Source organism: Varanus komodoensis, unplaced genomic scaffold, assembly GCF_004798865.1.
Source record: "Varanus komodoensis strain SLA01 unplaced genomic scaffold, ASM479886v1 scaffold13_3, whole genome shotgun sequence".
Lineage (NCBI taxonomy): Eukaryota > Metazoa > Chordata > Lepidosauria > Squamata > Varanidae > Varanus > Varanus komodoensis.
In genome coordinates this window covers 13,801,728-13,824,569 of record NW_025335409.1, presented here as the reverse complement: position 1 = coordinate 13,824,569, position 22,842 = coordinate 13,801,728, and the positions used below count along the sequence as shown (strand labels likewise).

Genomic DNA, 22,842 nt, shown 5'->3' with positions numbered 1-22,842 from the left:
ATTATACTTTTTAACCTGTACTTGGCATATCAACCTAAATCTCATGGAAGATGGCTAAGGGAGTATAGGGATTTTTATTTGTATATGTGAGTGGGAAATATCCTGTCTTTCTTAAATACTGTGTGTCACAATTATCCAAAGACTTTTTGTAGCATTCCACTGTCCCACATGTTCAAACATCAGAAAACTATTGCTACTTCTTCCTTCTTAAAGCGTATAGAGCTGGTAATGAATAATGGTCCTACCTTAATGCAGTATCAGAAGAAATAAGTTTAAGTTTGGCAATACACATACCTTTTTTGTTTTAGGGTATTTAGTAGGGCATTTATTAAGTGCTGGAGGTTCTGGATCAGGAACTATTTCAGCAACAGTTGTCTCTGTTTCAGGCTCAGCTGAAAGTGCAGCGTTTTCAGGTTCATTGTGCTGGGAACTAACTTCCACATCAGGAGAGGATGGTTGGATATCTGAACACATGCTAACAGTTCTGTGCCGTCTCCGCTGCTGTCCAATATGAGTTCTGCTCCGAGAGAAGCTTTTTCTCTGTTTTGTCCTGTTGACTTTGGCAGGGGTTGGCTTGGTGGCAGTTTCCTCTTTTGCTGGTTCCTGCTACAATTCATGTAAGCACAAAGGCAGATAAATTATATACCTTCTATAACAATCTCAAACTAGAACACACACATTCAGTCTAGGTGCTTCCATCATTTTGAAGATGAAATCTAAACATTTATGTTCTACTAAAACCTCATCAATTCTGATAAAGTATCTTTTCCCATGTATATTATTGTTTACATTCAGTAATATGGATGCCTCCAGTAATATAAACACTGCATCATCTACTTTCAGCAATTCCTGCATTTTTTCTTGGTAAAATTCAGCAGCAAATTATATTTTCATTTTCATTAGCAAGTACTAATTATGATGTACTACTTTATTATGCATCAGTAACTATGCATTGTTAGCATAATGTCATCAGTGTTAACAATGTACCTCCATTTGATGTTACCACTAGTACAACACAAGGGCAGTTATATTTTAACAATATGCAAGTTGTTCATATACCATTTCAGAGAGATTGATTTTCATATGCAACCAATGAAAATCTCCTCCTTTGAGTCAACACAAACTTGAGGATAGCTCTCTCAAATCTGCTGAAAATTAATAAAAGTATATAAAACTACCTGAACAAATTCTGTGTCATTGATGATTTGCGTATCCCTGCATTCAGATTTAATTTCTGTTTTAGCTGTACTGATTCTTTCCAAAGCCTGCTCTCTTCTTTTTTCTCTTTTTTCTAGCCTGGCAAAAGCTTGAAGGATGGCTTCCATTTTCCGTTCTTCTCTGGTCTGAAGAATTTAATAACATTTATTTTTAAATAGCACACATCTAAGTCCATAAAACATGCTAATGTTCAGAGTATTTTTGTACAAGTCAAAATGATCAAGTAACAGAATCAGCACTGTCATCATATACTAGTTACTTACACACAAAGAAACGGTATTGTGTTTTGAACTTAGGGAAAATGAAATTACATTACATCAGCACTTTCTAGCTGAAATGGAAAATTAATTTTACAAGCAGCATATCTACTCAAAATTTACAGTAATTTCCTGAGGAAATGACATTAACTAAATTGAAGCAGAAATAGTTGAATTAACTTTATAGTCATTAAAGCAATTCTTTTATAACTATACAAAGAATATTTCATCCACACATCTAATGAAAAACATTGCTGCTGTAAAGGTATACTATGATTTTTACATGCAAAAATACTTTGCTGTGTGCTTTTTTAAAATACATTTATAAACACCTAATTTTTATTAAAATTAGTAACTCTGCAGTGAGATTCTGCTTAGTGACTCAAGTATGCACAAACTAATGCTTAATCTACTATGAGGTAATTAAGCACATCTTAAATGCATGTTGCAGTCGTCCTAGGCAACTATTCCGAATCTTGATAACATATGAGAAACCCAGTCAAATACCGACTCCATTGCCTCCCCAAACTGATCACAAGCTATGCATGCTGTTAAGCAGCATCCTTAGATCCCCTGCATTCATGCATCTAGTTCTAAGTCTTTCATAATTAAGACAAGAAAGGGAAAGGAAAAATGAGAATAAATCACTGCTGAGCTAACCAAGAATTTTTCAAGAAATTAAGTTCAATGGCATATGCTTTTAGGAGAGAGGGCATCACACTGTAAGGAATCAAAGCTTCCACAGTAACTAGGGACTACATACACAAACTGGCCTTATGAGTCCTGAACAGAGCTTCACCAGTACGTGCTAAAACTTAACTTTAGCATTATGGCTATGTGGTTTTATACGGACAGCAAAGCAAAACTCTCTACTGGGGTTTGTGAGATTTGTACCTGCTAAAAGGTCTTCAAAATTCTTCACTGCATGAAGCTCAGGATTTATCAGCTTCAGATATAAATTTCCTTAACATTATTCTTTCTTTGTCATGAGATGCCGGTAAGAGCTGTGTGCCTTCATCCCCCTTTGATCTTTGCCAGCAAATACCTTCCAACACATTTCATTTCATCTCTCCTGAGCACAATTCTCCCTTTTGCTAATAATCAAGCCAGCTAAGCCAGGCAGCCAGCAGAACTAAAGTTGCAGGGAGAAGTAATCGCCTAGTCTGCCCTCCCTGTACCTTCAAGAGAGACAGGACATAGTATGAGTTTACAGTATTCATTTACTGCCTTACCGAGTAAGACTTTCTGCACTGTATATATAGTCAGGACCCCAACGGCAGCACACTTAGCTATGAGGATATGGCCTGTTTTATCACTTCTGTGCAGAATGATTTTGTCTTTTCTAGCTTTGATTTTCCAACCTCCTCTCCAGATAATAAATGCACACATATATGTGCTATAAGAATCTAGAATGTTCATGTCACTGTAGATGGTGGCATAATTTTCAGAACTTTCTATCAATTCAGCCCCCTGAAACTGCACCTAGATAACACAGGATCCATAGTAACAGTCCACCCGTATAACACTTTTCAGCATTCTGCCCCCACAGAACCTATTTTTTCTTTTCCCTTACACTGGGGAAAATGAATGGCAGAGAACATTTCCCTAACAATTCTAGCACACATGTTCTTTATGATATTAATTAGTTAATTACCTATTAGTGATAGGTCCCAAGATTACCACAGCAGTAATTAAAGAGATAATACCTACTAGTGTAATATCCTTCTGCCATTTTAGCACAGGAAATACATGCAACTTTCATGTTCCCTAGCATCAAAAGGTTTCCTTTTGAAAAGAAATAACTTGAATACCCAAAGGACTAACTTATATCAAAAATATTAACTTAGAAAACAGAACTTTTACAAAAGGCAGAATATGAGTCCAGTTCAACATGACCAAGATAAAGAACTATTATAGGTAAAAATGGCTTTTTAGCATAGGTAATGTAAACCTTCTGAAACATAAGGTTCTCCTTCAGTCAAATATCATGCTTATCTGATCATAAGAGTACTGGAAGAAACAAGCACCACCCCCTCCATGCACAACCCTTTTAATAACGCCTCCCTCCAGCCATCACGACAAACATTTCTGTGATCAGAGTGATCAGATTGAGCCCCTTTAAGGAGAGTGCTAACAAAATAGATGCATATGTAAAACTCAAAATACTATACACATGCATGGCTGCCTCAATATTGCAGTGCAAATGCCCACCAATCATTACTTTTCTTGCCTATAAGTAAATAAATATATAGACTTAATGGACATGGTATTTATTGCCTACACAATGGAGATTTCGCCTAAATTTTACAAGTGTGCTCTCAGCATTCATGTAGTAGCAACACAAAAAATTGTCATTGCTCTAGCTGTCATAATTTAGCCTTCATAAAAATGTGCTTGGAAAGCTGATCAAAAACTTCAACCTTGGGAAAAAACTGAAATGCCTTCCTATTGGTCTACATGATCAGTGCACTACTCTCCAGCAACTACAGATATAGTTGCAGCTAATTTGATTGCATTTTTATTCTCCTTTTCGCTTCCTCTTTTATCTCTGCTGTCACCTGCCAAGCCCCAAAGGCTGTCAGGTACATAAAGTCAGTAAGATGAACTATTTCTACAGAGGACAGTATATAAAAACATGTATAAATAAATCAAAAATAATAAAATTTCAAGCAGGTGGAAGATGGGGGCTCTCCCACCCTCCAGCTGCTGTTACTGAGACAGACTATCACCATTCCTCTCCTGCTTTACTTTTTCTAGGCCACGACACCCTGACTTTACAGGACAAAGTTTTGTGGATCTGAATGTTGCAATATTTGGGTGAGAGTTGTGGTGGGGCATATGCACAAATCTCTCCCTTTCTCCAGTGCTCTACATAGTAAATGGTACTTAACAAACATAGTCACCAACAGTTAAACCTATTTTACAGAGCCCTAGGTGCATACAGAACATAACATCACACACAGATTATACAAGACACAAACAAGGAAACGGAAGAGATGAAGGCAAGGTGGTACAAGTGAGGAAAAGATGCAAAGATGTAAGGGGACATGAAGAAAAACATATATTCTGACTGTTGTGCTGCAAAGCTTTAATGATAAAAGCTTGAATGTGATAGAAAAGGCAACCTAAATAAAGCATAAAGATTTAAAAGGGACCAGAACATGATCATACCACTACATATTTTGAATAAACTTGAAATGGGAAGGTACAAAGGAAGAAAAAGGCAACATGGAGATAGTCTAGCTAAAATACCCTGGTCCAGAGCATGGATAAAGGTTTTCTGCTTCAGATCCAGTGAAAAAAGGGAAGACAATTATTATTTATTGTCTTTCTGCCAAAACAGTTTACCAGTTCAAAATACTTTTTTTAAAAGGTTACCAAAAATGTAAAATAGGTCTCTCAGTTAATTGATGGTATCTTCAGGAGATAATGGCACAAACTGACTGGCCTGGCTTCCTTACTTCGAGTTTTCCCCACAGAGTACAGGAGGCTTATATAGCCCCTGAGAGATACTGGACCATGGGGTTAAATGAAAAGGAAGACAGGGCAAGTTCTGACTGAGGCTTATGAAAGAAAAGTGAAAGACTCTGAATCTAGTATGACAAGATCACAGGCCAGAAGAATTTGGATTAAAGGACTGGAAGTGCCTCCCATCAGCAATATTCAAAATACTCAAATAAGTATCAGTAAGACAGGTACAGTATTAGGTAGAAGAATATCAAGCAATATAGAAAACAATAGATTTTGCTAATCATAACTAATGAAACTTCCAAGAAAGAAAAATCATACCAAGAGAGGTAGAAGCCCATGACCTGTAGGAAACCCAAACTGAGTGTCGCTTGTTAAAAATTAGGAGGAAATAAAGACAGACAAAGCATAATATCTACCAATCATACACAATGAAAACTGGAAGACTGGATTAAAAATTGTAGCAGACCAGACAAGCTACTAAGCAGCTGCCACATCCCAGTAATTTTTTCATGCCCAAGAGGGATGCATTTAACTATTTACTGCACTGCTCAGTCCCCTTTGCAGCAACCTATTAAATGAGGGTTCTTCCACCCTCATGCCTTACCCCAATCAAACCGATGTTTTCCTCATTTGCCTAAGCCACTGCTCAAAGTTCCGTATTTCATAACAAAACAAGGCACTATTCATACAGTAAATTAAGCATGCTTTACACTTTTTTCTAATTTTTAAAAGTTCAGGTAAAGGTATCAAGTTTTTTTCTTCAGTAATGCCTGCCTTCATATGGAAGCAGACCCCCCCCCCCAATCTTTTAATCAGCTTGAACAGCCCCTTATGAAAATATTAGGTTCTTATTTTATACATGCCTGTCAAAGTAAGTTGCAATAATCAAGGTCAAATGTTTTCTGTGAACTGAGACAATACATCTGAAGCAGAAAATTATTAATAGGCAAATTCCCAAGAAAGAAACACACAGCTGCTTTTCCATTAAGTAACACTCAAGCCAGAAGTGAACACACTCACATAAGCAAGCTTTAGATATGGTTAGCACATATCAAGGAGCAGATTTCAAACTCAAATGCTAAGTAATACCTAAGAGAAGTAGCAATGATTAGCATGGGAAGAGCAGCTGTCACTAAACTTTAGTGACAGCTTTAAGCAGCTACTAGCTTCCCAACTTACCATCTTCCTTTTCCTTTCTGCAATCTGCTCCTCTGATTCCATTTCTACTTCATTGCTAATAGGAGTTTTTTCTTCTACATCATCAATAAAATCTGGCTCCTGAAAGATGGAAATGACTGCTTTACAGAAGCTCTACTACTGCTGCTATAACCTAGGGAACTCTAAATACTATGATAGTAGGGCTGCAATCCTATACACACTTACCTGAGAGTAAGTCCCACTGAACTCATCAGGGCTTACTTCTGAGTAGAAAGGCATAGGATTGCATTATAGGAAACCTCACATCACAACTGCAAAGAGCTGCCAACCAATTAGCCAGTGCAACATGCAAAAGCTACAAGTAACAACTTGCATAGCCTAAATATAAATTTCCACTGACAAAAGCATCTTTTCTGCTCCAAATACAGAAATAGCTAAGTAAGTTTTAGTACTGTCTGAACTCATGCAAGCTGATACAATATGATTCACAATAACTGTCTAGTGGATGTTCAAGTAACTCATCATTTTCATCATTATTATAGAATTAGTATCCTAAACTACATTATCTAATTTTTGAAAGGTTTATCTCTAAACATAGAAAACTCTTTTACTTTGTTTATGCTAATTTATTTTATTATCCTTTACTAAACTGTTAAGCAATAGTCTAGTTTTTTAATCATTCTCGTCTCTAGCTTCACTAACCCCAATCCTATGCAAGTCTACTCAGAAATAAATCTCACTCTATTCAATTAAGCTGACTCTTAGATAAAGTGTGCATAGCATTTCAGGCCTAGTTATAATATGTATATTAAACTGTTTACTGAAAAATTGCTGAGAAATGTATCATTGCAGAAACAAAAAACAGTACAACTGCCAGAACATAACCTTGTTGTACTTTGTGTAGTTATGGACTTTTGACTGCATTAGGAATCATGCACTTTCCCCCTCTGATCTCTTTCAGATAGGACGGGGGAGAAAGGCAACACAATTTTGCATGCCCCATTATGACTTAATATTCTGAAATGGGTTAGCAAAGTTAAATAGTCAATGAAACAAACTCCAGAATAGTTTCTCTTGGGCTGAGGCAGTGTTGTTTTCTCTATGGTAGTTTATGCTGGCATGCATCTAGTCCCCAATTATGCTTTAAAATTGGTTTAAAGGAATGTAGGGTTCACAACTAGACATTTTTCTTTTTATATCATGAAGCATATGAATATGGCTGGTTGCCATGCAAAGGACAACTAGTATGCCAACATGAGAAAATGGGAAGAGGGCAAGTTTTTTATTCAGTGTGCAAATATGTTCACAGACGAACATTAAGTAACCTTAATGTTATGTCTTTGCAAATCAGTGTCTGTAGGAATCACATGCTGTGCCTTTTGAGAACAGTGGAAAAACAAACAAAAGGGTTTGTATTTTCAGATGAAGCCCCTCAAAGACTATGAGGTAAGTACAGCTAATGCTTGCTTCAAATTCACATATGCATCTCATCAGCCATGTTTGCATGCAACAATTCTGGAGGAACAAACCAGTGGGGTTCTGGCTTAGTACAAACAAGCTGCATCCTTGTGTGCACCCAGCCCGTTTGTTCTGTTTCTTGCCAGAGTGTCTAAATTAACCAGGAATTCAAAGTTTAACAAGTTGCCTGAACTAGGTCTCCTGGTCTGTTGCTTCTCAACAAGCCAGGCATTGTAAACCCAGAAGTAATCTTAATTTGCAATTCTGGCTTGTAAGGGATCCAACAAACCAGTCCCACTGCATGCCTAGTTACTTTACTGCTTCTGCTGGTGGCAGTGAGCTAAGCCTACGTAAACAAACTCCGTGTATAAACATGTTGTTTGTTCATAATAAGCCTAGCCTAATTTGAATTTTATGTCTGAATGTAGCCAATATAGTCATTTCCTATTTTACTCTCCATATCTCATGAATGTTTGAGCTGTGCCAAAAGCAAGCTCAGCAATAAAGTATAATAATCTATACGCATGTTCTCTGTTTTCCCAACCATCAGATAATTTCTCTGTAAGAATCAAGATAAATTATTTACAGCCCAAGTGACATGCCTGTGTCTAAAGATGTTATTTCCTTTCCATAGTTGTTTTTCCTTGGTTAATTTATGGAAGTACTCTTCTCAGAACGGTGAAACACATGTTTACAAATGTTCATAAGATCCTGTATCCTTTAAAATTTCAACCCCTTAGTTTATGGAAGGAGCAATCATTTTCTATGACATGTGACATACAGTGAATTGCCCCACAAAAGCAATTCCTTAGATCCTAATTTTATGGCAATTCTGATTCCTGATGGGCATGTTGATGACATAATTTGGTATCCAACACATATTCCCAATATTTGGCAAGGCTTCACTTAAACTATACTATATTTATAGTATAGACTCTTTACAGATGCTTACTATATTTATTCAATATGGATTTACATGTACAAGCCATGTACATGTCTGAAATCTTAACAGGCAATCATAGGCTGCTTAGGAAAAATATCCACTTCTGAGGAAAATATGGGTAAAATGTAAAAACTGTTAATTAAAATAATATATATAAATATATAAATTTTTGCCCTGCATATGCTTAAGATTTACATGTTATTTTTTCTTAGTAATAAGCCAACCAGAGGATGATTCTGGGACCTAAGGCACAGCATGATGTTCTTACATCAGTGATCTGCAAAAATATTTAAAGCAAACATTTTTATGCATACTGATATAATTCAATAAGGACAGCTGATTGTAGAAATCAAGATATTAAATACCATTTCAGGAAAAAAAGACCCAAGTAAAGCATAGAACCCCCACCCCTGCAGCAGTTCCTCAGTTTTTGCACCCTATTCCTCAGCTCCCATCATAGACCAATGAAGTGGTCATTTTCCCAAATCAAGTGCATACTGAAGCTGCTTGTGCAGAAGCTCTGTAAACACAGAGGGTCAGAGTAATATTTGTTTACTCAACACTAGAATATGCTGCAATACCTGATTATTTGAAATTGAAAGCCTAAGTGGAGAAAGCTTTCGCTGCCTGTTGTCTGGAAACTTTGATTTGTTGGCTGCTGCCTCACAATCCAAGGTGATGTTCTGGTTTTGAGTTTCCTTCTCTTTTGAAGCATCCCTTTCTTTTTTGCCTTTCTTTCTTCTTGTTTCATATCCTGTATTCATATTTTCTGTAGGCTCAGAAGCTTGCTTAAGAACTGGGCATTCAGGATTTTCTTTGAGGCAAGCACAGTCCACTTTGTATTTGCTTAAAAAAATTGAAAGTTTAATGTGAAATACCTGTGATTGTGATTATGAGATTTTTAAACAGTTTATACAATAAAATAATACAATACAATGATCTTACACTATGGTCTAATCCTTTGTATGTTTACTCTGAATTAAATCCCAGTGTTCAATGGGACTGCAGTTTCAAGATAACTGCTGGTTGCCAAACCAGTATTTTAAATAATTAACTAGTTATTAAATCAAAATTCTTCTAATGCCAACTAATGCCTGGTAGGTGCCAGGATCAAAGCAGGCTACTTAATTACTTCCATGTGCCAAAATGGGCTTGTTAAATAATAGCTATCTATGCCATTAGGGTATGGCACACAGATGTGCTCTTCAAAGAATGAACTAATCATAACAAATCACAGTCAAGTAGCTCTTTGGATCTTGGTTTGTGTGTTAAATGGAAAATTCTGCCATATTATTCATGACTGATACAGACAACTGAAGTCTGATACTGCAATTTAAAAGGCAACTGTAGCACAGTGACAGCAAATTCTGGTGAAAAACTGTTTTACAATTCACTTCATATTAGTGTCAATCCACAAACATGATTTATAAAAAACATAAATAGATCAAGCTAACTAAAACATTACCCTAACATTTGACGCTTAATATTACTTACCAATTGCCATAATCAAAATCAAATGCAATGGTTATTTCTGTTCCTTTTGGAATATTTTGGATGGAGTAGATGTAAAGATGAATAGTTCCATCTTCAATTGCATGCCTTACCTAAAACAAATAAAATACACATTTTAGCATGTTTCAGAATAAATTATAGATTTATTTCACACAAGTACTTTACTCAGTAACTGTTTCTTTAGTAAAGGTCCCCGTTCAGAAGTAGACAACAGAAGAGATTGGTGAATGGTGAAGAGTAGGGTTCCAAGCAGAAACACTGTCCAGACTTGCCTCTAGAAACAAAGCCCAGGCATTGGAGATTGTTCTGCAAGCTATACTGATCAAGGACTCAGCATTTCTCCAGTACTCAAACTGGTTGAAATGAGAAAGGTTGTAATGTTAAAGGTCCTGAGGGGTGAGCTGAAGTCAAGAGATGCTCCAGCTTGGGGCCAAACTCAAGTCAATAAATAAGAAGTCTTATCTTTGGGCCTCAGGAACAAACAGCTGCAAGGCATTTTAGGGATTTTTTTCCTGCTTGTTGCACTCAGTATCGACTGCAGGTGTGGAAGAGCCAGATTGAAGCTGTGGTCCAGCCAGAAAGCTGAAGGTGTCAGCACTGGACATGCAGATCTCCCAAGGGGGGCATGTGCAACCACATTCTCCATAAGATTAGTACAAGGGGGAGGTGTTCTCATGCACATAGCCAATAAGGCAGTGGATAGGGGCCTGTTTTGTACAGCCAAGCATGATGCCTCTAGTGGCTTTACTTTTTCTCACTGTAAAGGTTCAAAAGGATTTTTTTTTTGCTGAAATCACTAGCTGCAGAGTGAGTCTGAATTCAAATTCTTCCCTCCTTTCTCCTCCTGTACCAATCACACATACATGCTACATTTCCCATGTGAGATGTGATTTAGATGTGGCGATAACAATCCAATGGTCCCTTGACATTGTCTGTGGGTGGAATGATCACAAGATTATTCAGATCTCCAGCTAGAAGATAAAGGATAATACTCCAATCAGTGCTGGGAATCGGAGAGCTGATCCTCTCCTCTGCCCCTAACAGACAGTGTGGAAGAAACTGTAGTGGCTGCTCTCCAAGGTTAAAAAAGCAACCTTGGAGAAGGGGGAAAACAGGATGGGGAGGGGACAAGTCTCAGAAGGCCGGGGTTCAAGGTCAGGGGACTGAGGGCATCTCCACAGGATTACAGCTAAACAGCTGTGCTTCCTTTCCACCACTACATGTCAAAATTCAAAGTTTTTAAATTATCTAACAGAATGAATAATCTACTTCAAAGTCAAATCATACTTAAGGATGAAAAACTGTTCATTCTTCAATAAAGCTCTGCAACTTGTAACTTAACACTGAATATACTGTATTCCCTGACATGTTTTAATTTATTGAGCAAGTATTTTATTACTGAAAACTATACATTACATTGCTGAGTTGTATGTGGACAGCTGGTTTGCTTAGCAAAAGTGTTACTAATAAACATTTTTAAATGTATAAAAGCTTACTTCAGCATTGGGTGAACAAGAACGTCTGATAAATCGAGCTTCATTCCCAAAGGTTCTCGCATCCACACACATTTCTAGCCCATTGAGTTTAGAATAGAAAAGAACAAAGGGGTATGGCCTAAAATAGCAACAACAAAAACATATCATAGTTAAACACTGATAATCATCATTTTGTGTTTCAAAAGTCTGGAAAATATTGTAAAATTAGAAAACAAATTATTATGTTAGCAAACATGGTTGTTTCTTTCACTCTTGGTTCTTGAGCTGAAATCCTATATACATATATTTGTAATTAAGTCCAACTAAAAAAAGTGGGACTCAGGTCTCAGTAAATATGCTTAGGCTCTGACAAGTAAAGAAAACTGACTATCAGAAACACAAAAGTCTTTCCAGAGTGACAATGCAAACAGAAGGATTACTTATGTTTCATACAACAAATCTTTTCCCCTTTATTATGACTCGCCTTTTACCTGCAAGCAGCTGAACACCACTTATCCCTCTCCTCCATTTTATTTTCAACAATAAATGTGAGGTAGATTAGGCTGATTCAGTGACTGGATAAAAGTCAACCAGTGAACCTAACAGCCAAGTGGGGACTCAGAACTCAGACCACTGCACCAGACAGGCACTCTTTCATTCCAAGTTATTAAATAACTGACCCTACTTAATCAAGCAACATTTTGATCCTTTCTGTGTGTAATAAGAATCACAACCACCAAGCACCAAATTTTAGGGAATTCCTTGGTGTGGTTATCTCAGAGATAACCACATCCTGGGGAAAAAGATATCTTCAGGAAACAATTCACTTCCTTTTATGGTTTCCTGGATAATCTTTCCTAAATGTATTTTTATTTTGGTTTCATAACGTAACTTAATAAACAATACAATGGCGCAATTTTAAGTCACACGGATTCAGAGAGCATATACAGTTGTCTGATCTTGCTTTTACTTCAAGTGTCATATTTATGATTATAAAATAATTTTCTCTTTGATCCAGATAGTGATGAGTGCCTGCTTGTTTCTTTTCATTTCCTCTGGACAATTTGCACACATCTTTTGCTTTAGGTCATAATGGATTTGGTTTTACTAAATTATTTCCTTTTCCCTGCAGCTTCCTTTGGTGTGAGGCAGATTGCTGGCTTGTGCTATCTGTTTGTACTACATTACAAAGTGGATAATTGTTAATATGGTAAAGATGCTAAAGTACATAGAAGCCTTGCCTAGATGTAAACAAGTACAGATTTTTAAAAATGGCAGGCATGTTTGGTTTCCCTGTTGAGCTTTAAAACCTTAGCTTTCCACTAAATCATCACTTTTTAAACACTAGAAATAATCTTTAATGAAAAAACAAAATCATTATATTTTTATACAGTATTCTCAATAGTCATAACATGTACAGAATGGAATATGAAATAATCTGCTTTTGGACAAGCGAAGCAGAAGAGGACAGAGGGAGAAATTTAAAAAGCCTGAAAGCAATATGACATATCAAATGCATGGATTAACACTTCTACATGGAGAGCTTTGAGGGAGTCAAATGTGCTAAATATAGGTTCCTGAGACCTAAATGAGAACTATGTCAATCTTTGTAGTGATCGCTGGTGACTAGTTCAAAATGACAGACCAAGGGTTAACAGATGGGTGCGGCATAAAAATGTTAGAAATAAATAAATAAATAACAGGATCAGTATGGGCAGGGAAAACCCCCACACCAATTGCTCTTGTCTGAAGTAGTCTTTCCTTTTTATCTGTTTTCACATTACATTGTTACATTAGCTAGGCAAACTACTGCCCAGATGTAGGCTTAACCTAGTTTCTACTATTTTTTACCTTTTAAAAGAGGAAATATAGCAGAAAGACAAACAAAAGTGAGGAAACAGATGAAATGGCTTCAGACAATGGCAGCAGATTAGCATACAATGACAAAAATACTAAGAGACTTGAAGTGACAAAACTGTGGGGAGCCTGAAAAGTGATTATCATATACTTCATTCTATAAGAAATAACAATATTGTCAAATTATCAGACAAAATGAGTGGCTGCTGCATATTCAAAGGCAAATGGATTAAGATATGACCTGAAAGAGTTATTGTCGGGGCAGTGAATATTAAACATTTGTAAAACACTTAGAGAAATACAGAGTGTGCATGAACAGAAACAATTTAAGCAATATTTTAAAGCAAAGTACCTCTTAAAGAAATATCCATTTGCTTCAAACTGTTCTCTCAGCATGAACTTTCCTCGATATTCAATAATAAGTGCATCTGGAGGCAAGTCTTTGGCAGCTTTTAGGATTTTCTTATTTTTTTGAATATAGCTCTAGAAGAAAAGAAGAATTTAAGAAATCAAATTAAGCAGATGGCATTAGAGCTATTAAGATACAGATTATAACATACCCTTTAACCAACAACTTGGTAATTTTAAATGAAGTTTAAAGGCTAATTGACTTTATTCCTGAAAGGGCAAAATATTGTAATTCAGTATTATATTTATGTCGACTTAACTTACATTTTGCAAAGGATAATAACTTCAGAATATCTATAAACTCTCCAAACTGAAAACCAAGACAGATCTTTCAACGTATATTAAAACACCTTTCTTCAAAGATGTTTCACACCCTCTAGTTAAGAAGGTCAAAAATTGGGGTAGGGAAAGAATGACAATACATGAATATGCACTCTCTTCTCTAATTTGCTAGCAAGAGCAAAAGGACAGATGCCAAGTAAGATGCACTTTAATGAAAATGTCAACATGCTGATTTCTAGGAAAAAGAAACGTTTTTGTGCATTTCGATAACCTCATGTGGGAATATGCCTTTCTAAGCAAAATCTTACTGTACTCTGACACAACAACTAAGGAACTCACACCTCTTGTAATTGTGTCACTTCTGATCAAAAGAGAATTGGCCTATATCTAGGCGAAGGTCTCTGCAAGCAGGGACATTCCTCCAAGGAGTGCGTCACGTGCGCCATGCTGATGCTAGAGGGAAAGAAGCAAAGATGCTTCTTATTACAAGATCTGAGAATGTAACTTTCCTTTATGTTTAGTCTCTCTCTATCAACATTAAATTTATCAAATAGCTTGCAGATTCCTTCCATAGATTGTATGACAGGCAGCTGATGTCATAATTTTATATTCTATGCTTTTCTAATTTATTGACACGGAAATTTTGCTTCAGATTTGGGAAAAATGTTATGACATCTCTGAAGGTGGATTAACCAGGCACTTCAGAATGTCAGTACGAAGGTAAGGGTAAGACAGGAGGTTTCTAGCCATGTCTTAAGTACTGCCATTGATAAACCAGAGGCACACAACAGGATTATACATATATTGTTAGGAGGTGAGACTATCCCAAGTACACTATTGTAAGTGTACCAGCATGCTTTACACCAAGTGCCTTTCTCGTTTGGTGTCCCTTGATAAAAAGGATGCAGTATTTTGAACATGGTAAATGTGGGTATAGTGACAGTAAATAAAATGTAAGTACACATCATGAGAAAGTAAGACTCACTGGAGAAGACAAAAATGCTAGGGAAAATTGAAGGCAGATGAAGAAGGGGAAGATCAAATGTGAGATGGATTGACTCCATAAAGGAAGCCTCAGCCTTGAGTTTACAAATGCTGAGCAGGGCTGTCAAGGACAGGACATTTTGAGGGCACTAATTTATATAGTTGCCTTAGGTCAGAGATGATTTGGCGGCATGTACCAACAACAGCAGCTTAAAATGCACAATAGTTTAACTTTTTGCTTTGTTCTATTTCTTTTGAACATAGCATTATTATTGCTACTAATGTGTTTGTTATTACACAGCCATGTAGATCTCCATTTATTTGTATGACACCTAAAGCACTATACATCTCAGTTTTTTACTTTAATGGGAAATTCCAACCAGGAAAATATGGCACAAGCATTGAGAAGAATAGCTGATAAGACATAAAATCACTTCACCATATATTGCTTCTACCTAGAGTGATGCAATTATATTTTTTTTGAAGAAATCCATTATTTATACTAGGACATTTCTCTATAATTCCCAGATGTTTAAAAGGCTGAGAGTATAGATTGCTATTTTTATGCAGCTGGTACAAAAAATTCAGAGAAAAGTTTCAAAAATTCAGTGGAAAGCAAAGAGTTTCTATTTGTTATTTCTCTTAAGAGTCAGTAAGTTTTCCTAGAAATGAGGGATGATTTGGCCAACAGTAATTCCAGCAGGAATCATAGTATCACAAGCGAAATGAAAGCCATTCAAATGAAATCAGATACATGAACATTTTGTTTTGTTTTCCTGTTGCTCTTTGAAAAGAAGGGATTATCTAGCCCTCAAAGGCAGTTCTGAATAAGAGAGCTATATATATGTTTCTTATTTACCCCACGAGTACAAATACATGAGCTTTGCATCAAAACTTTACTGTTTAATTTTTTTCTGGAAGTATCCTTAAAAAACTATTGCCTTTCATAAGCATTTTTGTAATTATTTATTTATTTCATTTCTATACTGCCCTACGGGCAAAGCTTTCTGGGCAGATATATCACCTTTTAAAAGAAATACAATTTTTCTCAATACTTGTCGCTTTAACCCAAATTTTAGTAACAGGAATAACTGCATAGAATGCAGTGTAATTTTCCACTGAGGTTAACAGTGGAGAAGGGAGTATGTTTCTGACTTGAGCCAGCGCAATCATTAAGCTGCTTCCCAGGACATTAAAAAAGAACAATGCATGACAGTTATCCACTAGGTAGCAGTAATCAGAGGAAAGAATATTTTCTACCACTTACATGAACTAATTAAAAATTTTGAGGGAAGTTATTTACCTGTATCTTACCGCTCCCCAAAAGCTGGCACTGAGTTATAAGTTGACTAGATTCTGTAAATCAACAGCTACTATATGGAAGACAGAAGGTCCTTCTGTATGGTTCTGGCTTTTATACAGGACAGCTATCAATGTTGTCCTTAAACACATTGCATAGTATTGCATTGTACTGTATTGTATATAGAGAGCGTGCAATACACTACGTGAAGTTTATAAAGAATGCTGGGCCCTTAATGGAAATCATATTGACAGCTTTAGTTCCTTGCATGTATTCACTGCTTGTCTGCTTATATCAATATGATATTCCCTCCAATTAAGAAAAAATTAATGTTTGCCTTTTGCTTACATTGTAACTCTTCTGTGGCTAGGCAGAATAATTTATAGCACAATCATAATTATATTTACTCATACGCTCCATAGTGCTTACTCATAAGTCACTGCATAGGATTGCAGTGCAAAACTACTACACATTGCTACTATCACTTAAAGTTAAATGTTAAACAGCAAGGATGCTCTTGATTTGAAGAGATGTTAATGGTCTTTAAAATGTTTTCAACTGTGAGAGTTGACTAGTAATTGATTCTGATAGTTGAATGACCATGGCAAATAACCCATTCCTCATTCATTGTAGGTATTTCAGAATGTAAATCAATTAACGAATGAGGAAATACTTTCTCCATACTAAAAACGTTCAGAAAACTTCAAGAGAAAGATGTAGCCTCTAACACAGCAAACTATACTTCTGCTTAGAGAAGTACAAGAGTTTATGTTATAAAAGTCAGATTTTTTACCATTCTTTTATTTACCTCTACTGGAGGTTTGAAGATTGAACTGCTGGTGATCACTTCTTTTTTGTCATCTCCATTTCCTAATCTCAAAGCTATTCTTTGTGCCTCTCTTTGAACGCCTTCACTATACTGGTTGTTGTTTGCTTCTTCATAACGATCCATCCATGCCTTGATTTTAGTTTCCCATCCAAAGTTTGAACTATCAGAAGGATCAATCTCTGGAGCTGAGCCCTAAATCACAATAAACAAATATAAACTTAGAAGCTGTGTTTTCAGGGCAATTTAGTGTATACAAAGTTTTAGTATAAAATTCAAAGAAAGCTAGTTAGTGCAAATCAATGTGAAATTCAGCCTCCTCGCCAGGAATAAAACAGTACCTGCAAATTCATCAGCCTCTCATGCAGCAATGTAGCCCCATTCCTTCCATCCATCCCTTGTCCTGCAATCTGGCAGCTGTTTTTAACTTAAAGAACACGAACCAAGGTAGAAGAATCCTGATACAACTCTCTCACTGTTCATCTACTTCTGCCTTTTAACTTCGTAGTGTCTTGGAACATCTTCTCTGTTCTTGGTCTACTCCTGTGTGAATTTTTATCTTAGCCAGCTGACAACTTTACATTCTTTACAGGCGCTAGGCTACCAAGCATTTACCTTCCATGAGCAAATGAACATGCCGTGCCCCCCTCATCAGTTCAGTTAGTTAATGTCTGAAGCAACATACAATTAAATAGGTATGCTAATAAAATCCAACCAATATGGTCAAAATGTCTGAAATTTAGCAATGAGTATCTAGGTGATAGTTACCAATAGCTGGTGATTTTTCAACCAGATCCATTGAGAAATGATTGAGATACCTCAATATGTCCTCTCTTGGATCGAGTCTGGCATTTGGGCACCTTCCTTTTCTTTTTCTTGTCCAATTAAACAAGCCAAATTTTGAAGAAATGGCAGAGAGTTTGTCTTTTATTTTCTTGAAACTCAGTTATGCCTTTATAAGGATATGAGTTTGTTACATCCCCATTTAAGTAAGTCAGTTAAGTAAGGGTAGGTCATCCTGCAATTCATGCTCAGGGCCTAATTTAACTTTCCAAGTTCAGCCTCAACACTGAACTACAGAAACATAGGAAATTGTTTTATACTGAGTCAGACCACAGGCTCATCAAGCTCAGTATTGCCTGGCAGTAGCTCTTCAGAGATTCAGGCAGGGTTTTTCCAATCCCTCCTGGCAATGCTGGAGATCAAACCCAAGAACTTCTGCATGCAAATATATGCTCTTCATTGAGCTAGATCCTTTCTCAAGCATGATTGTCACTGCTAGACTGAGGAAGCAGAGTTCTACAAATCCACCCTCTACTAAGGTATATCATGTTCTGGACTCTCCAGTCTGAGTGGGGCTTGGGTGCACTGTTTTACTGTAGTTCTAGGACCTCCTGGAGGGAAGTATCAGGAAGTTCATGCTAAAAGACTCTTGTCAATTGTCTTGACTGTTGGGATTCCTTTAGCAATCTATTCTGTCTGCTCAAGGCTGATTAACATGTACATGAAATAACTGGGAAAAGTCTGTTATAAAATCCCTGGGAGATGAGGTCAGGAGGTACAGAGTGTGATGTCATATTTAGATAATACTTGGTTCTCTCTCTCCTTTCCATCTTGTCCCAAGGAGGCTGTTGCAACTGTGAAACTGTTTCAGGTTGGTAGAAGACTGGATCAAGATAAACAACTGTGTTCCTCTTCAGCAAGAACCCTCATTTGGAAATAATGGTTCTGGTTGCTCTGGATGAGACAGGACTTCCCTTGAAAAGCCAGCATCTTAGTCAGGTGCTACTGAATTCAGCTTTGATTATGGATCTCCAGGTGATGGCTATGGTCAAGAATATATGGCTAGTGCACAATTGTGACATATGCCTTAGTTTAATTATGTTTGCATTAATATAATGTGCTCTATATGGTACCACCTTTGAAGAGTGTAAAAAAATACAAATAGGCCACAATGTGGTGGCCAGGTATCAAGCAAGTGGCGTTCTTGTTGTAATATCTCAACTGGCTTCTAAATGATTTCTGGGTCCAATTCAAAGTGTTGGTTATGCCTGTTATAGCCCTATACCATTTACAATCAGGATACTGCCATTTTGAGCCTCTAGTTTGCCTATTCATTAAGATAGCCAACAGCAATCTTTTTGTGTGACTTAACAAGTGACTGCCTTCTCTATGGCTCTGGAATGTCCTTTCTTGGGATGTCTGTGTTGCTCCTCCACTACTAACCTTCCAATACGGTAATCCTTTCTGTTTTGGGACACATTTGGTCTATTAGTAGGGATGGGGAATACACAGCCCCCTAGAGGCTGGTCGACTGAAACTCCCATCTCCCCAACCCACCATAGCCAATGGAGGGGTGCTAGGAGTTATATCAACATCATCATCATCTCCTCCCCCCCCCCCCCAATGTTGTCCCACAGCTGAAGTTCTCTGGGTGGTTTACCACAGTCCATAAACCAGAAAATATAATGCAATAAAATATATAAAATCAGAAATACCTTAAAAGTTTAAAAAAGTTAAAACCAGACAATAGCAAAGAAAGACTCAGTAAAACACCCAGGATGAGCAATCCCCTCAAGCTCTTGGGCACCCAGAGGGCCATCTTAACCAGTGCAAGTGGGTCAGACTGATAATTTTGGTGCCAGAAAGGTTGCAGTGGGGAGGTTGTTCAATAAGCAGGGAGCAGCCACAGAGAAAAGACCTCCTCCTTGTTGCTATCCTCTACACTTCCCTCAGAAATGGCACTTGGAGGAAAGTGACAAAGGTTGAGCATAGTGTCTAAGTAGATCATAGCTGGGGAGAGGCACTCTGACAGTTATTGCAGTCCTAAGCCATATAAAGCTTTATAAATTAAAACCAGCACCTTGAATTGGGACCAGAAGCATACAAACAGCCAGTGCAAGTGGGCCAGAACCAATCTTATGTGTTTGGACCTGTGGACTCCACTTATTAGTCTGGCTGCTACATTGTGCAGCAGCTACAGTTTCTGAACCATCTTCTAGGACAGCCCCACATAGAGTACATTGCAATAATCTAATTTAGAGATTATCAGAGCACCAATTACTGAAGCCAGGCTATCTCTGTCCAGATATGGATGTAGGCAGACCACCAGCTGAAGCTAGTAGAAGGCCACTGAGGTCATCTGAGCTTCAGGTGACAAAGATGGATCAAGGAGCATGTGCAAGCTACAAACTTGCTCCTTCAGGGAGTGTGAAACCCATCAACAGCATTTGAGTCTTGTCTGGATTGAGTTTCGGTTTGATAGCCCTCATTCAGTCTATTGTCATGGCCAGGCATTGGTTTAGCACATCCAAGCCTCACCTGCTGATGATGAAAGGAGAAGTAGAACTGCATCTCATCAGCAACACACCTCAAACCTCTGAATAACCTCACAAACCTGGCCAACCACCTTGTCCACATCCTCAAGCTGTACCAAACTGAAACATAGCCAATAAAACCAGAGTAAGCTGTGCTCTGGATGCCTCCACAGATTCAGCTGCTTTAACCCTGGAATCCAAGTCCCAGCAGAGACAAGAGATTGTTTTTCCTGTAAGTGCCCAGCATGTTAATACCAGTAGGCCTGAGATGCTTCTAAAATGTCCCTGGGTCCAGAAAATTTTAAAAAGCTCTGCTGGGCAGCAATGGAAAGGACTGTGTCAACAAGATACTGTTTGTTATCCTCACTGCCTCATAATAAATTATAGCCAGCAACATCTAGAAAGAGACTTTTCCCATCCCTGGTCTATTGCCAGGCTGTCTGATCTCTCTTTAGTGTGTGTTTTGGCTGACCTTCTAGGTATTTTACCACTACAACTGCACTGTAGATAACCTCAGAGATCTTTGTGACACTGTGTTATGCTACTATTTGAATTTTATCTATTCCTTACTTTTATCATTTCATTACTGTTTTACTGTTTTTGTGAACAGTTAATATTGTTAGCAGATTTGAACATTATTCTTTGGGAAAGCAGGGTATAAACAATTAAATACAAATTTAAAAATAAAAAACAGACAAGAAAGTTTGACTGATAGCCCATTGACTCTCCTGAAAACACTATGATAATGAACAACATGGACTGTGAAGATTTTGCTGCACTAAAATAAAAAAGTAGCAAAAATTTAAACAATGCATTCATTACCTTAACTCTTGAAGATTTCCTAGAACCTTCTCGGAAAGCCTGAAACAAAATGTAAAACGTCAATTTGTAAGAATATTTTTAAATTCTCAATATTCTCAATATGAACTACAGCAGACAACAACGGATAAAACACATATCTTGCAGAGAAGATGTAAATAGAATTTAAAAGCATTTCTCTTCACAAGTGAGGTTATTTTTAAATCAGTATTACATAATTAATTCTGAGATCTGGATAACTTATTAAATGTTTTTGTACACTCAAAAGGCTACTACATAAATTGTGGGAACATATAATCAATGCGACTATTAAAATCAGCTATAATTTGGCAGGCAGGCAGAGTTTCTGTCCCAAGTTCGTTATTTCCACAACCTCCATCTCCCTTTCCCCAATCCTTTGTATCTATCTTTTTCTTGCCTTAAGAGTGCTGTTCCTGTGCACCACTTCATCTCATCTTTACCCTTACCTCAGCTGGCTTCTGCCCGTTCCCTTTAGTTTTATTCAGTAACAGCCCATTTTTGGGGCAATGTAGAGAACTGCCCCCAGATCTCAAGAGAATGACATTGCTTCTTCAGGTTTTTCACTGTCATATGTCTAAAGATTAGAGATCCAAATCAGACCTTATATCAAATTAGTGATATTTAGGCTAGAAAACATAAAAGGTCTTACAGAACAGCCTCTGTAAATATTATGGTGCAAGTTAAATTAGCTTACCTTTTTACATTTTGTGATGTTTTGTTCTTTCTCCCCACTTTTTTTCCGTTTCTTATCTGTGACTTTGGTAACTCGTGTAGCAGTTAAAGTAATTGTGGTTGGTGTATGCTGAAAAGCAGTATATAATTCTACAGGAACTTCATCACCACTCTCTGTTGCACTGGTATCCCCATCTGTAATAACACAAAGGTAGGAAAGAGATGTAGCTTATAATCATTTTTCATAATTATCTCTTAAATAAATGCTAACTGAAAGTTTTCATTTGCAAAAGTAACATCATTTATGAAAACTGTAGTAAATAAAAACAGTTAACTGATCAGGTTTGGGAATGGAGAGAGACAAAAGAAAAGCCACATGAGTTTTGCACCCAAATTAGTGAACACTTTTTCAGGGGCATAAAATACTATTTAAATCAAATTTTAGTTAAAGAATTCAGTTTCTTACAATAGCTTAATCCCTTTCTCCCTTCTTTTTTTGAGGTTCAATATATACTTACAATATAGTTATTATATTATTACATTACATTTATACTACATTTATACCCTCCTTTCTTCCTCTTGCAAGGAACTCAAGCAAGCCTACCAGTTTCACTACCTTTCCATTTCATCCTCAGAACCCCCTGTGAGATAAGAATCAATGACTGGCCTAAGTCACCCAGTGTATTTCATGGCTTTTCTTTTCCTTGAGCTAACTCTTTTTAGCCAACGAGTTTTATTTATAAAAGGACGAGAAACATATATGCTGGAGCATGTACTACTGTCGCCACTGTAACCAAAGAAATAAGCCATTATCAAGTTTTAAGCACTAGTAGATTCAGTAACTCTAGGAAGGGTGAAAAATAG

General features: G+C 37.0%; 1 protein-coding gene across 10 annotated transcripts in view; it reads right to left on the bottom strand.

Moving 5' to 3' along the window:
• The window catches only part of KMT2E (lysine methyltransferase 2E (inactive)), a 68,827-nt gene that overhangs the window by 19,093 nt on the left and 26,892 nt on the right, over nt 1–22,842 (bottom strand). For 7 of the 10 annotated variants that reach the window (XM_044423231.1, XM_044423227.1, XM_044423228.1 and 4 more), the window contains 10 exons: nt 22,001–22,173; nt 21,289–21,327; nt 17,132–17,344; nt 13,702–13,832; nt 11,514–11,631; nt 10,000–10,109; nt 9,087–9,351; nt 6,126–6,224; nt 1,179–1,343; nt 295–606 (listed from right to left, as the gene is read on the bottom strand). In XM_044423231.1, the coding sequence (XP_044279166.1) occupies nt 295–606; nt 1,179–1,343; nt 6,126–6,224; nt 9,087–9,351; nt 10,000–10,109; nt 11,514–11,631; nt 13,702–13,832; nt 17,132–17,344; nt 21,289–21,327; nt 22,001–22,173 (1,625 nt within the window). Of the gene's footprint in view, nt 1–294; nt 607–1,178; nt 1,344–6,125; nt 6,225–9,086; nt 9,352–9,999; nt 10,110–11,513; nt 11,632–13,701; nt 13,833–14,380; nt 14,493–17,131; nt 17,345–21,288; nt 21,328–22,000; nt 22,174–22,842 lie in introns of those variants that run through there. The other 3 variants (XM_044423232.1, XM_044423234.1, XM_044423236.1) reach the window with 3 other exon arrangements.